The sequence below is a fragment of the Poromitra crassiceps genome (genome assembly GCF_964638095.1).
Source record: "Poromitra crassiceps genome assembly, chromosome: 10".
NCBI classification, from domain to species: Eukaryota; Metazoa; Chordata; class Actinopteri; order Beryciformes; family Melamphaidae; genus Poromitra; species Poromitra crassiceps.
Window position 1 is genome coordinate 3,659,639 of NC_139631.1, and position 12,925 is coordinate 3,672,563.

The following is a 12,925-nucleotide window of genomic DNA, read 5'->3' on the forward strand; positions in this document are numbered from 1 at the left end:
AATCACATATAGGTTGCTTCCTGGTTCTTCTTGCTAAATGAGACTCTGACCTACCATGGCAACATTCTTTCAGAATCACGACAGCAAATCAAAACATAGCCACCAACTGACCAACAGAAAGGAAGGCAGCGGGATCCTCACAACATGGCTCGTAAACAAATGATACCCAAACACAACTTCACATTCTCTAAAGTCCACATTTAGCAAATAGCCTTGGTGGACGTCTGTGCTCTAAGAGTGCCCATTCTGATTGATATTGAGATCATGATTATAAGACATGATTACTCATAGCCTTTGGGGACATCATGGACGTATTGAAGTAAAACAAAAGAGAAAGGGGGATTTCTTTGAAATTTAAATATAAATGAACTGGAAACAAACTAATAATAATAATAATAATTGATTGCATTTATATGAGAATGATAATCACTTTTATTGCCACAGTAGGTAATTAGATTACATCAATCAAGAGATAAAATTACTAAAAATCAAAAGTGAATTCCAATATATACAATAGACACACACAAATTAGGTCTTGAGTGATAAGTAGGAATTTACAATACAAAAGATGCTCTATGGAGGTTAAAGAGAATATAAAGTAGAACTAATGGAATAAAAATATTCTGGTGAGAGAAGCAGCTATGATACACATGTAGCGCCTTTTCTAGATACTCGAAGTGCTTCACAAATGGGGGGGGGGAAACTCAAACTCATCCACCACTGATGTGTAGCACCCACCTGGGTGATGCACGGCAGCCAGATTGCGCCAGAACGCTCACCACACATCAGCTATCACGTTGGAGAGTTGAGGACATTATGAATCAACAATATGCAGGTTCTCATTCCAGCTCAACACTACAGCAGCCGATTCCACTGATTAGCACAACTTCATCCAGAGAGGGAAACCAACTGGTGAAATCAGATGGTGAAGTGTTTGGTTGAAATGAAAGTGTGCGTACTCTTGGCTGATACAGATGAAGCCATTGCTGAAGCTCCACATTCTATTGCATGCTTGATAAACTACTACTTGTTCCATGCCCACCAAAAATTGTTTGGAGAAGAAAAATAAAAGTGCCCTGGTATTTACAGTGTTCTCTATGGGATTCTCTTAGTTCTTCTTGTTAACATTTTCTCATATCAAGTAATTTATTTTGGACAGTCGTGAGCTTGTTCAGGTTTGTTCTGCGACTGAACCCCAGAGACTGTATCTTATGGGTTTTCCTCTGTATGGGTCCGAACGTGTTCTTTCAAGCGAAAGCTTTCCCACAAGTGCTGCACTTATGGCTTTTCCCCTGTGTGGGTTCTGGTGTGCAGTTTCAAATTTCTGCTGACAGCGAATCTTTTCCCACACAAAAGACATTGAAAAGGTTTCTCCCCTGTATGCACCCGGATATGCGTTTTGAGATCTGAACGACTGGCAATCTTCTTCCCACAGTACATACAGCTGTGAGGTTTATCACCTGTGTGAACTACTCTCATGTGCCTTTTCCAATTCTCAGCACGGTTGAATCTCTTCTCGCAGTGGACACAGCTGTACGGTTTCTCACCTGTGTGAACTCTCATGTGCGTTTTCAAATTCTGAGAACGGCTGAATCTCTTCCCACAGGTGTTGCAAGCATGCGGCTTCTCACCTGTGTGGATTCTAACATGCTGGTCGTGGTTCGATTGAATGGTGAATCCTTTTCCGCAAACTCCGCATGTGAAAGGCTTTTCCCCAGTGTGAGTTCTCATGTGTTTTTCCAAGTCGGACTTCTGGTTGCATGTTTTCCCACAAAGGTCACATTTGAAAGGCTTTTCACTAGTGTGGGTTCTCATGTGAGTTTTTAGGTATGCCAATGTAGGAAAACCTTTAGCGCAACTGCCACACTTGTACAGGTTCTTGTTTGGTTTCGGCTCAGTACTCCTGGTTGATCCTGCATTCTCACAGATGGATGTGTTGTAAGCTTGGCTCTCAGCTACATGAAGGTTGTGAGAGAGGAGCTGGTGGTCACTGTCTGGTTCTGGTACTGCAGAGCCCTCTCTGTCAGATACAGATGAGATGTTGGCTAGAGGCTTTTTCTCTTCTACACTCTGGGTTTGGTAAGGATCTGAATGCAGAGACTGATGTTCACTGTGGTCACTTCCCTCATAAGCTGGAGTCAACTTAAAGATATCAGCCTCCTCCCACAGTAAAGGCTGCTCTCCCTCCTGACTGGTGCAGAGTTCCTCCTGTTCCTCTTTAATCTGTGGAGGCTCTGGGCCCTCTTGACCCAGACTGAAGTTCCTCTGTTGGTTACAGTGCTGCTGGTCCAGGAGAACCTCCTCAATGCGAGATGGCTGTGGGGGGTCTGAAGGGGGAGGAGAAAGGAAAGAACACTTGATCAAACAAATATTATCTGTTGTGGCTCCTGTGATCAGATTCAGAAATGCAATCAAAGCCCTCTTTGTTTGTGTAGGGTGATCAGAGTGTTAACAGAGTTTCTGCAGATTTTATACCAAATATATTTTTCTGCACTAACTCTATTGCAGCGGATTGGGCGTGATCAACCCTTCCGCAGGCAACGTTGCAGACAGAGTAGGAAGGCTGATCCGTGAGCGGCTGCTTCTGGGACGCGGGTCGGGGTCTTAATCGGCCTCGGCTGGGTCTACTGGGCGAGGGTGTATGAGGTTGAGAGACCCGAAACACCTTACGACCCCAGCTAACATCACTGATGACGCGTCCCAGCGCATGCTGTAGCATGTATTTTAAACCTAGAATCCTGGCTCCCCTGGCCAGTGACACTTAGGAATAGACTAGAGCCGTTTTCCCACATGCGTACCTGAAAATTACCTGTAAGTCAATATCGGACATTTCCCAGAATTTCCCTTCACACCTCAGCGCGGGCATGTGGGAATCTAGGAGCTAAATTGCCTGTATGTTGGGGGGCGGGGGGAGCTTATTTGGGGGGTCGGGTTTAGATCAATAAGGTGTTTTCGGGTTGTCCTTGGGCTGCAAACTCATTTAAAGTATGCAAATCGAAGTTGTTTCTGACAAGAATAATGTCACGTTAGTCCGGGACTGCTCAACCCATGACAGAGCCACTCTCCCCGGCTTGGCAGAGTGAAGAGCTCCGCCCGCGCGTCCCCGCTGCCTGGAGCACAGCGGCTCGTGCTGGCGCTCTAAAAGGCAGGCTCCCACACGCTGCTGTCTGGCCAGCAGAAAGTGCCCCAGACTCGGTGTGATAATCCTGTAACAGCATTTGAGCTTATTCAGGTAAGATATTAATAATGTAATGACACATTCAGCGATAAACTGTCTACAATGAAGTAGGGATGGGCATTTCTAGCAAAAACACTATTCGAAATTCGCTGGCCAAAGTCGACTTTTAATCGAAATTCGAAAAAAAAAAAAAAATGTTTTTTTTTTTTTTTTTTAATGTTTGTGAAATGTTGCATTGTCTCCCCTGATTCTAAGTATAGTCGAATCGCTTGGTTTGAGCAAGTAAAACAATTTTTATAAGCATTTTAAGCAAGGTTTATGGAAAAATGAATGGCGGATGAAATCCCATGAAGAGGGAGAGGTTGCTTATAAAAATTGTTTTACTTGCTCAAACCAAGCGATTCGACTATTCTTAGAATCAGGGGAGACAATGCAACATTTCACTCACAAAAAAAAAAAAAAAAAAAAAAAAAAAAAAATTCAAAAAACGAATTTCGAATTTCAATAATAAAAGTCGACCTTGATAATAACAACGATTATTCGAAAATTCGAAATTCGATGCCCATCCCTACAATGAAGACGTGTCAAATATGACAACGTGGTGTTCAGTATTTTAAGAGCACGGGTTTTTTTTCATTTCCTGAAAAGTTGGCGATTTGGAGATAAGTGGCTTTCATTGCACAGCGACGAAATGCACGAAGCAAAATGTGGAAGTAGTTTGCTTTGATGTGCGCGAATGACTAGATGATGCAAGCTGGAAGTGAACGTTAAGCAACGTGTGTACACCTCGCCCATGATGAGAGAAGGACCGGTGTCGCGGAAAATGACTGGACCCCTTTCTCACGGCATACCGCTCTTCTGACTGGCTCGAAACTGGTGAAATCACCGCGACGACGGGGTCGCGCTTATACCGGCACGACGACTTTCTCACATGCAGGCATTAGACCACGTTCCGGTCATTTAGCGGTACAAAGCGCATGTGGGAAAACGGCTTAGGTGACAACCAAGTATAGTTTGGTGACAAGCTGGAGAGACAGTTGACGGTTGGAGAGACGGCATCCGGTACGGGATGGGATTAGCACCCCATCCTGGCTCTCGTTAGGGAGAAATCCACAAACGCTATGGATTAGCCTCGTGAAAATCTGTGCAAAGATCGGCGCAGCCTGGGGTCCTTCAGGCTAGAGTGAGGTGCTCGCCGCAGGCGAATGACGTGCAGCGCACAGGCCTTCTTGAGGCGTCCTCTCTGCCCATGGTAGGATTGCCTTTACCCCGGGAGGGTCTGGTGAGACGTAGGAGGAGGCCGGCCTGGAGTCACCCACACAGGGCTTTAGACCCTCCATGCAATGAAGGGTCTTACAATACTGCGGTGTAGCACTAACTCTATTGCAGCGGATTGGGCGTGATCAACCCTTCCGCGGGCAACGTTGCAGACAGAGTAGGAAGGCTGATCCATGAGCGGCTGCTTTTGGGACGCGGGTCGGGGTCTTAATCGGCCTCGGCTGGGTCTACTGTGCGAGGGTGTATGATGTTGAGAGACCCGAAACACCTTACGACCCCAGCTAACATCACTGATGAGGCGTCCCAGCGCATGCTGTAGCATGTATTTTAAACCTGTGTGTGTGTGTGTGTCTATCTATATAAAATTGAGTATGTGGGCAATGTTTGTTGGTTTGTTTTCAGCTCTGTGTCAGCTCTGCTCTGTGTCCGGCCACAGCTATGCCGTTTTAAGTGCGATTGGGCTGAAACTTTCAGGGTGTGTAAAGGGCACCAGTGCGGGTGACCTGACAGAGCCGGATTTTTTAATTAGGCTAATAGAGGGTATGCACACCCACTGAAACACGCCCCCTCAATCAGGAATGAGTGTCAAAATTAGTGTCAAGTTCCTCCCTGAGCAGCAGGTGTCAGTTATCTAGGTTGATTACTGCATTCAAGCTCAGTCTTGCTGTGACTCAATGGGCGTGACCCCACAGTGGCTTCTGCCTCTGTGACATCACATGCATACCCTCTATTAGCTAATGATGTGATGTCATCAGTGATGATGTCAAAAGTGCGCGCCCGCACGCACGCACGCACGCACACACACACACACACACACACACACGCACGCACACAGACACATAAGGAGGCATTGTGACAAGACTGATCAGTGATGTCATAGGGGGGCACACACACTGATGATGTCATTAAAGATATAATGGGGCACACAGCCTTAATTCCTCATATGTAATGTTTGCATATTATTGTGGCAATAAATGTGATTCTGATTCTGAGTGTAAGCTGGAAATGGCATGATCATGATTGGATGACTGGATGTCAGTCACGCTCCTCTCACTGGATCATGAGTAATTATAATACAAATCAATTCATTGTAATACATTTTGAACAGGTTAGGTAAATTGGCCAATAATAATACTATTCTAATATAATACTATTAGAAACTTATGGTACTAATACCTTTTTTCTTCATAAAGGTAAGGCTGCAGTATATTGGGGAGGGGGGGGGGGAGTGACTTGACATGCCTAACTAAGGACTAGACTTGACTTGACCAAAACAAAATGACTTGGGACTTACTGACTTGGACCAAAGTGACCCATGTCTGATGATTTTACCAACCTGTTCTGTGTAGCTTTATATCAGGCTTCAAAACGCTATCCAGCAGTCTGCGCTGACGGTCGATCTCTTCCTCGTACTCTACTATAGTGTTTACAAACACTCCTAATATTTCCTCAGCAGCCGCAGTTAGTCGCTCGTTGACGAACGTCCTCAAACTCTGGACTGTAGACATTTCCACTGAAGTAGACGTGAGATACGGTACAAGCAACGCAGCTAAAGCAAATCTTTCAACGCAGCTCACAGCTAACTAGCGAGCGAGAAGCTTCAAGCTAGTAGTGTTTACTTCCGCCGGATAAATTGCAAAATCGCAAACCAACGAATGTAGCTGCACACCGCCACCTACTGCACCGGAGTGTGTATTACACATAATGCATATTATCTTATTTCATTATCTTCAGTCTTGTTACTTTAAACCTATGTCCTGAACGGAGACAAATACGTACCTGCACAAAGTAATTCCTTTTCCAAATCAAATGTCCTCACATTTATCTGAAGCAGTCTTGTCCATAATAAACAAAATGGACTTCAGGCCCTTATGTCCAAATCTAACACAGATGAAGAAAAAACAATAACACCACCACCATCCCCTCTCTCCTGCCCGTTCAAACAAAGTATGTCCAAATCTAACACAGATTTAAAAAAGAAAGGGACTCTCTACTGCACCTCCCTTTGATAACAGTTTTGTGTGTTGGATTGACTTGGATCCTAGTAGTATCAGGATTATACGAGGGATCCGCCGAGCAGCATTTTGGTAAACAAACCCTGTCACTGGGGGAAAACGACAATGGGACCTATGGAGCCAGCCTTGAATGTCTCACTCTAGCCCCGGCTATGTTGTTTACATAAAAAAGCAACAGTTCACACACTTTTAGAATGACATGCATATATTATACATCAGACTCTTGAGCTACTTCTGCTCTCACTCAGAATGTCAAAATATAAGCGATGTCATGTATAGTTTTTGAGATATGAACGTTTGTTTGGAACAACTCATAATAGTTAACTGCTGCGCTTCCCGGGGATTTGCAGTGTCGTGATGTCATGCTGATTCCTCGTATTGCATTTGAAATTGAGAATAGGGGCCACAAAAAGAAAATCAACAAAAATTAAAAGTAACATTTCTTATAATGTATTTTAAGCCAAGTGTGGACTTATTTTATGTTGTGCCTTTTTTCCATTTTCCAATTTGTTTGCTTCGAATCATATATTTTATGGCTCACGATTCATTTGTAGCTGGTTGGCTTGGTTCCAGGCTTAAACTCTTTTTTTATATAAAGATTTTCTGAAATGTCAATGGAGAAATGAATGGGAAATTTACTTCCTGGAACCAGAGCCACTCGAAATGGGCAGTCACTGTTGAGCTCTATGGCTACCTCTGTATGTGTATAGGTCAAGTTACACTACAGTATTCTACTGTAAGTAGGATTCTTGTTGTACTAATACTTACCATTCTAAAATTGGTCACATCAATCTATAATTGTTTCTAAAGTTGCTCAATACTCAATAAATTCACATTTCAATAATGTCTAGCCCTAATGACAGACTGAAACATAATAGGTTTTACAAACTTTTTAATTGCCATTAGCTGTAGGTACAAAACTTGCCTCACAAACAGCAAAGCTAATCACCAACTGGGTCATCAATACATTTTGTCAACGCAGTATTGTCTAATTCAACTATACCCTCATTCACATAATGAGGGTCAGGTCACATGATGGACAAATCCAGAGCAGCACATTAACTCATTGAGTGCCAGCCACTTTTGGAAAACGGATGCTCCCAGTGCCAGCCCTTTCAGAGCGTTTTCAGTGATAACTCAAGACCCACAGAATATTGTGTGATATTACTATGTAAACACCGAACACGCCGAAAGAATGATGAGACTCTCTTGTATCATCAGCAAAAAAAAGTTTATTGATATCATTTTCCGTTCTTTAGTTATCAGCCGGAGAAGATAGGTTGATTTCACCAAAAACAAACTAGAAGCTGAGATAATGAGCCTTTTGTGAAATGAAGCATTTCAAGCAAATCACTGACTCTGAAGCTAATATTTTCAGACCTGAAACATCTGAACAGTAATTTCCTTCAATAAAACAGCACCCCCACCCCCCTCAACTCAAACTCCTCCTCCGTGGGAGTGTCTCTGGTGGCTCTGCTGCGTGTGTCAGGCGAGTCTCTGCTGCCTGCGTCGGGTGGCGAGTCTCTGCTGGCTGCGGATCCACGTTTGGATGGTGGCCGCTCGTCGGGGGAGTCTGGATCGGGCTCGCTGAGTTCGTCTGACGTTTCTGGGGTTTCGGTTGTGAGCTGGGATGAAGCTGCGTCCGATTCTGGGCTTTCTGCTGCGCGTTTCAAAGTGCGCTGCACCCAGAGTCTATTTTCGGAGCGCTCCGCCGTTGTGGCCGGCTCCCAGCACGACACCGAAAAGCCAAACCATTCTCATGAGAATGGTTTGGCTTTGGTTTTCTTTTCTGGCGGCTAATCGTGTGGAGAAACTATCGCAGCAGAGACAGAGGGGCTCAGTTGTGGGAGCGGATTGGCTGCTGTCCGCAGCTAACGTTGGCTCCAGCCAGAGCAATCTGTGCCGCTCTGGCTCCAGCATGCATCGGTTTCCGTTTCATCACGGCTTTTTCTGCTGTTTTTCCTCACCTTTCTCAAATCTGGAGAGCACTGTCGCCACCTAATGGGTCCGTAAAATAGCATATACACATCCAAAATCCCCCATACTTTCACAGGAGATGCATCAGGCTTTGATCCACGTCCCACCGTCAAAAAACGCAATTGATGTCTTTAGACGTCATTGGCACTCTACGTTACTATTTGAATTGACGTCTTTAGACGTCATTGGCACTCAATGAGTTAAGAAACAATTACATTATTTATCCTTGTGGGAAATAAATTCGCTGCATGATCAAAAGTAACAGGATTCAGCAGAGACAAGTTAACAGAATATAAGCACACCACTAGAATATGTAAGAAAAATATAAATACCAGAATCTGGAATGGGAACACTGTTGCCCAGAAGCACAATGCCACCAACCCACTAATCCTGCTTCACAAGAAACAGGCCCCAGGTCATTAAAAAAAAATCATGGAGAGAAAAACTTTCAGGAGTTCAGGAGACTTTAAGCACTGGCACTCTGTGCAACTCTAGTATGTGCTTCCTCAGTGAGGAAGCACATGCCTGTCCAGGAGCTCAAACCTGAGGTATCCTCGGGTTTGAGCTCCTGGTGAACCCTTCTCCACAGACGCTGCATCTGTATGGCGTCTACAGTGTCTCTTCCCTGTATGGCTCCTCATGTAGTTTCAGGATGTGCTTTTTAGTCAAAGCTTTCCTGCTAGTGCTGCACTTCTACAGCATTTCTCCTGCGTGGGTTCTGGTGGGCACTGTCAAAGTTGAGTTGAGACCAAAACGTTGCTCTCCTGTATGCACTCGGAGATGCCTTGTGAAATATGAGCGGTCAGCAAACTCCTTCCCGCAGTAGACACAGGTGTATGGCTTCTCACCTGTGTGAACTCTCATGTGCGTTTTCAAATGCTGAGCAAGGCTGAAGCTCTTCCCGCAGTAGACACAGCTGTAAGGTTTCTCACCTGTGTGAACTCTTATGTGCCTTTTCAAATGCTGAGCAAGGCTGAATCTCTTCCCGCAATAGATACAGCTGTAAGGTTTCTCACCTGTGTGAACTTTTATGTGCCTTTTCAAATTTTCAGCACGGCTGAAGCTTTTCCCACAGCTGTTGCAAGCATGAGGCTTCTCGCCTGTGTGGATGATAAAATGCTGGTCATGTAGTGATTGACAGGTGAATCCTATCCCACAAACTCTGCATCTGACAGGCTTTTCTCCTGTGTGAGTTATCATGTGTTTTATCATGGTGGACTTACAGGTGAACATCTTCCCACAAGTGTCACATCTGAATGGATTTTCACCACTGTGGGTTCTCATGTGATGTTGTAACATTGATAAGTAAATAAACTCTTCACTACAAATGTCACACTTGTACAGTTTGTTGTTTGGTGTCGGCTCAGTACTCCTAGTTGATCCTGCGTTCTCACAGCTGGACGTGTTGTAAGCTTGGCTCTCAGCTACATGAAGGTTGTGAGAGAGGAGCTGGCGCTCACTGTCTGGTTCTGATACAGCAGAGCCCTCTCTGTCAGATTCAGATGATATGATGACTAGAGGCTCTTTCTCTGCTACACTCTGAGTTTGGTAAGGATCTGAATGCAGAGACTGATGTTCACTGTGGTCAGTTCCATCACAAGCAGGAGTCAAATTAAATATATCAGCCTCCTCCCACAGTAAAGGCTGTTCTCCCTCCAGACTGGTGAAGAGCTCCTCCTGTTCCTCTTTAATCTGTGGAGGCTCTGGGTTCTCTTGACCGAGACTGAAGTTCCTCTGCTGGTTACAGTGCTGCTGGTCAAGGAGAACCTCCTCCTTAACGACAGATGGCTGTGGGGAGCCTGAAGGGTGGAGGAGAAAATAACATTGCTAATATAGTGATAGGAACAGTAGGGACTTGATCAAACATAAACTTGTATTTCAAATATTAGGATTATTTCCGAGTCCTGGAAGTCTGTAGTCAGTTAAATTCTGCCCATCACAAGTAATCTCGTATTAACACAAAATAGTAACGTAAATCCTTGCATTATAGTGGATTTGTCAATTGTTTCAAATCGGGCTTATTTTAAGGTGAAATCATTGCGTAATATAATATTGTAGCAAGCTAAGTGTTTAGCAGTGGCAGTAACTCCGGCAGAGAGATTATCTTAACTCCGCCCACTTCCCTCAGCATGCTACAATATGAACGACCAACCCCAATCTTTGTTTCAATAAAACAACGTAGCCTACAAAGGACATTGTGATTTTACCAACCTGTTCTGTGTAGCTTTATCTCAGGCTTCAAAACGACATCCAGCAGCCTGCGCTGACGGTCGATCTCTTCCTCGTACACTACTATAGTTTTTACAAACACTCCTAATATTTCCTCAGCAGCCGCAGTTAGTCGCTCGTTGACGAACGTCCTCAAACTCTGGACTGTCGACATTTCCACTGAAGTAGTAGACGCACTGTACAAGCAACGCAGCTAAAGCTAAAGCAACTCTGCTCTAACTAGCTTTCGCAAAAGAGTTTACTTCCGCCGGAGAAATAGCAAAATCGCAAACAATGTAAGGTACACACCGCCACCTACTGCACCGGAGTGCGTAGTATAATGATGACATAAAGCGGCAAAGCAGGGGCTTTCAAAGTCTCACACTATGGGCCTCCCTAGCATCATGATTATATTCTTTGATCCCATAGCTCAATAACTGAGCCAAGATTCCTGATATTGCTGTTTGACATTGCCTACTTTAGACTACACCAAATAGCCTATAATAATAATAATCATTGTCGTCGTCATCATAAAATGTCTGTCTGAAGCTATAGTCTATCTATGGTCTGAAGGCATTTATTTAATTCGGACTCTGGAAAAACAGCTAATTCCCCCAAACTACTGTACTGCATCTCTGAACTAGCTCTTTCACCAAATAACACATTTACTGTAGGTTAGTCAATGTGATCTTATTTTGTAATATATTTCGCGTTCCATTCACTGAGCCTCCCTGAAACCCCCCTGGGGAGTCCCGCCTCCCACTTTGAAAACCTCTGACATAAAGTGTATATATTTACAGAGATGGGCAGTATTTTAAATACATGTATTTAAAATATGTATTTCAAATACATTTGTGTATTTTGTAATTTGTATTTGGCTGGTCCGAGAAAAATAAGATGTAATTTGTATCAAAATACTTTCAGACCTTGTATTTTGTGTATTTTAAATACTTTTTTTATTTATGTTATGTCATTTTATTCTCAAATTGACACATTTTTAACATTGACACAGGTTTAAACTGTGGAATAAAGAAAAACGCAATGTGACATGTCACTTCTACTCCGCCTCTGATTGGCTTACCCTCAGAACAAACTCAGCCATGCACAAGTCAGAGGCAGAGTAGGGTGGGTCTTGAGTCAGGGAGAAATAAGCTGTGCTGAAAAACAGCTAAAACTGAAATGGAAGAACTGTAGTGTGTTCGCGTACACAAAGGAGAATACTGTTACAGACAACTAAAGAAATGATTTACCATCTAAAGAAACCAGAACATTTCACATTTGAGAAGCTGGAATCAGAGAATTAGGAAATGTTTCCTGAAAGAAATGGCTCAAAATGATTAATAGATTATCAAAATAGGCAATTAATGTAATATTTGGCAATGAATCGATGAATTGACTAATCGTTGCAGCTCTTTATCGGTTTTTATAAAATGTATTTTTATGTATTTTCAAAATACAAAATACATATTTGTATTTCAAATACATTTTTCAGACCACTATTTTGTATTTGAATTGTGATACATTTTTTGAGCAAGTATTTGTAATTTGTATCAAAATACTTTTTGATGTATTTTCGCCCATCTCTGCATATTTACAGTGGTTCTCAACCTTTTTACACCAAGTACTGTAGCGCACCTCAGAAATTATCACCATGAAAGTATACAAGGGAGGGAGCCCCACGGGTTGAGAACCACTAAGATATTACATGACCTTTGGTATGTTTATTAAACCTACACTAGCAAGTACGATTTTTTAGAATTTACTTTGAAGTATGGATTTATTTATTTTGTGCCCTTTTTCTGTTTTCCAATTTAGTTTTCTTCTAATCAAGTTTTATCACGATTCATCTGTAGCTACACCAGCACACCTCCACTGTCAAGTCCATCCACACCTCCTCAATCACCGTCTATGCTGCTGCTGCCTCCAAGGACATCTCCAGACTGCAGCGCATCATCCGCGGAGCTGAAAAGGTGGTCGGGTGTAGCCTGCCATCCATTCAGGACATACACACTGCTAGGATGCTAAAGCGGTCTAAGAAAATTATGGCAGACCCCACACATCCAGGACATAAACTCTTCAGGGTCCTCCCCCATGGCAGAAGACTGATGTTTTGCAGTACGTACCAGAACTTCCCATCACTGGGACAAATTCTACCCAACTGCTACCCGCCTCTTCAATGAGACCCGAAAGTCCTCCAAAATCAGGACTCCCTCCCCCCAATGCCCCCTGAGCAATCCGGCTCTGCAACGATTGGCTATTATCCCAGACA

The 12,925-nt window shown here is 43.5% G+C and overlaps 1 protein-coding gene across 1 annotated transcript; it reads right to left on the minus strand.

Moving 5' to 3' along the window:
* Positions 1-544: 544 nt before the first annotated feature.
* On the minus strand, positions 545-10,831 carry LOC310783720 (uncharacterized protein; the record flags this gene model as incomplete). Its single annotated transcript, XM_083644648.1, has 4 exons — positions 545-2,327; positions 5,793-5,954; positions 9,819-10,247; positions 10,660-10,831. The coding sequence occupies 4 exons, from the start codon at positions 10,829-10,831 to the stop codon at positions 1,279-1,281; spliced, it is 1,812 nt and encodes a 603-aa protein (XP_083500774.1). The 3' UTR covers positions 545-1,278.
* Between the last annotated feature and the right edge of the window lie 2,094 nt (positions 10,832-12,925).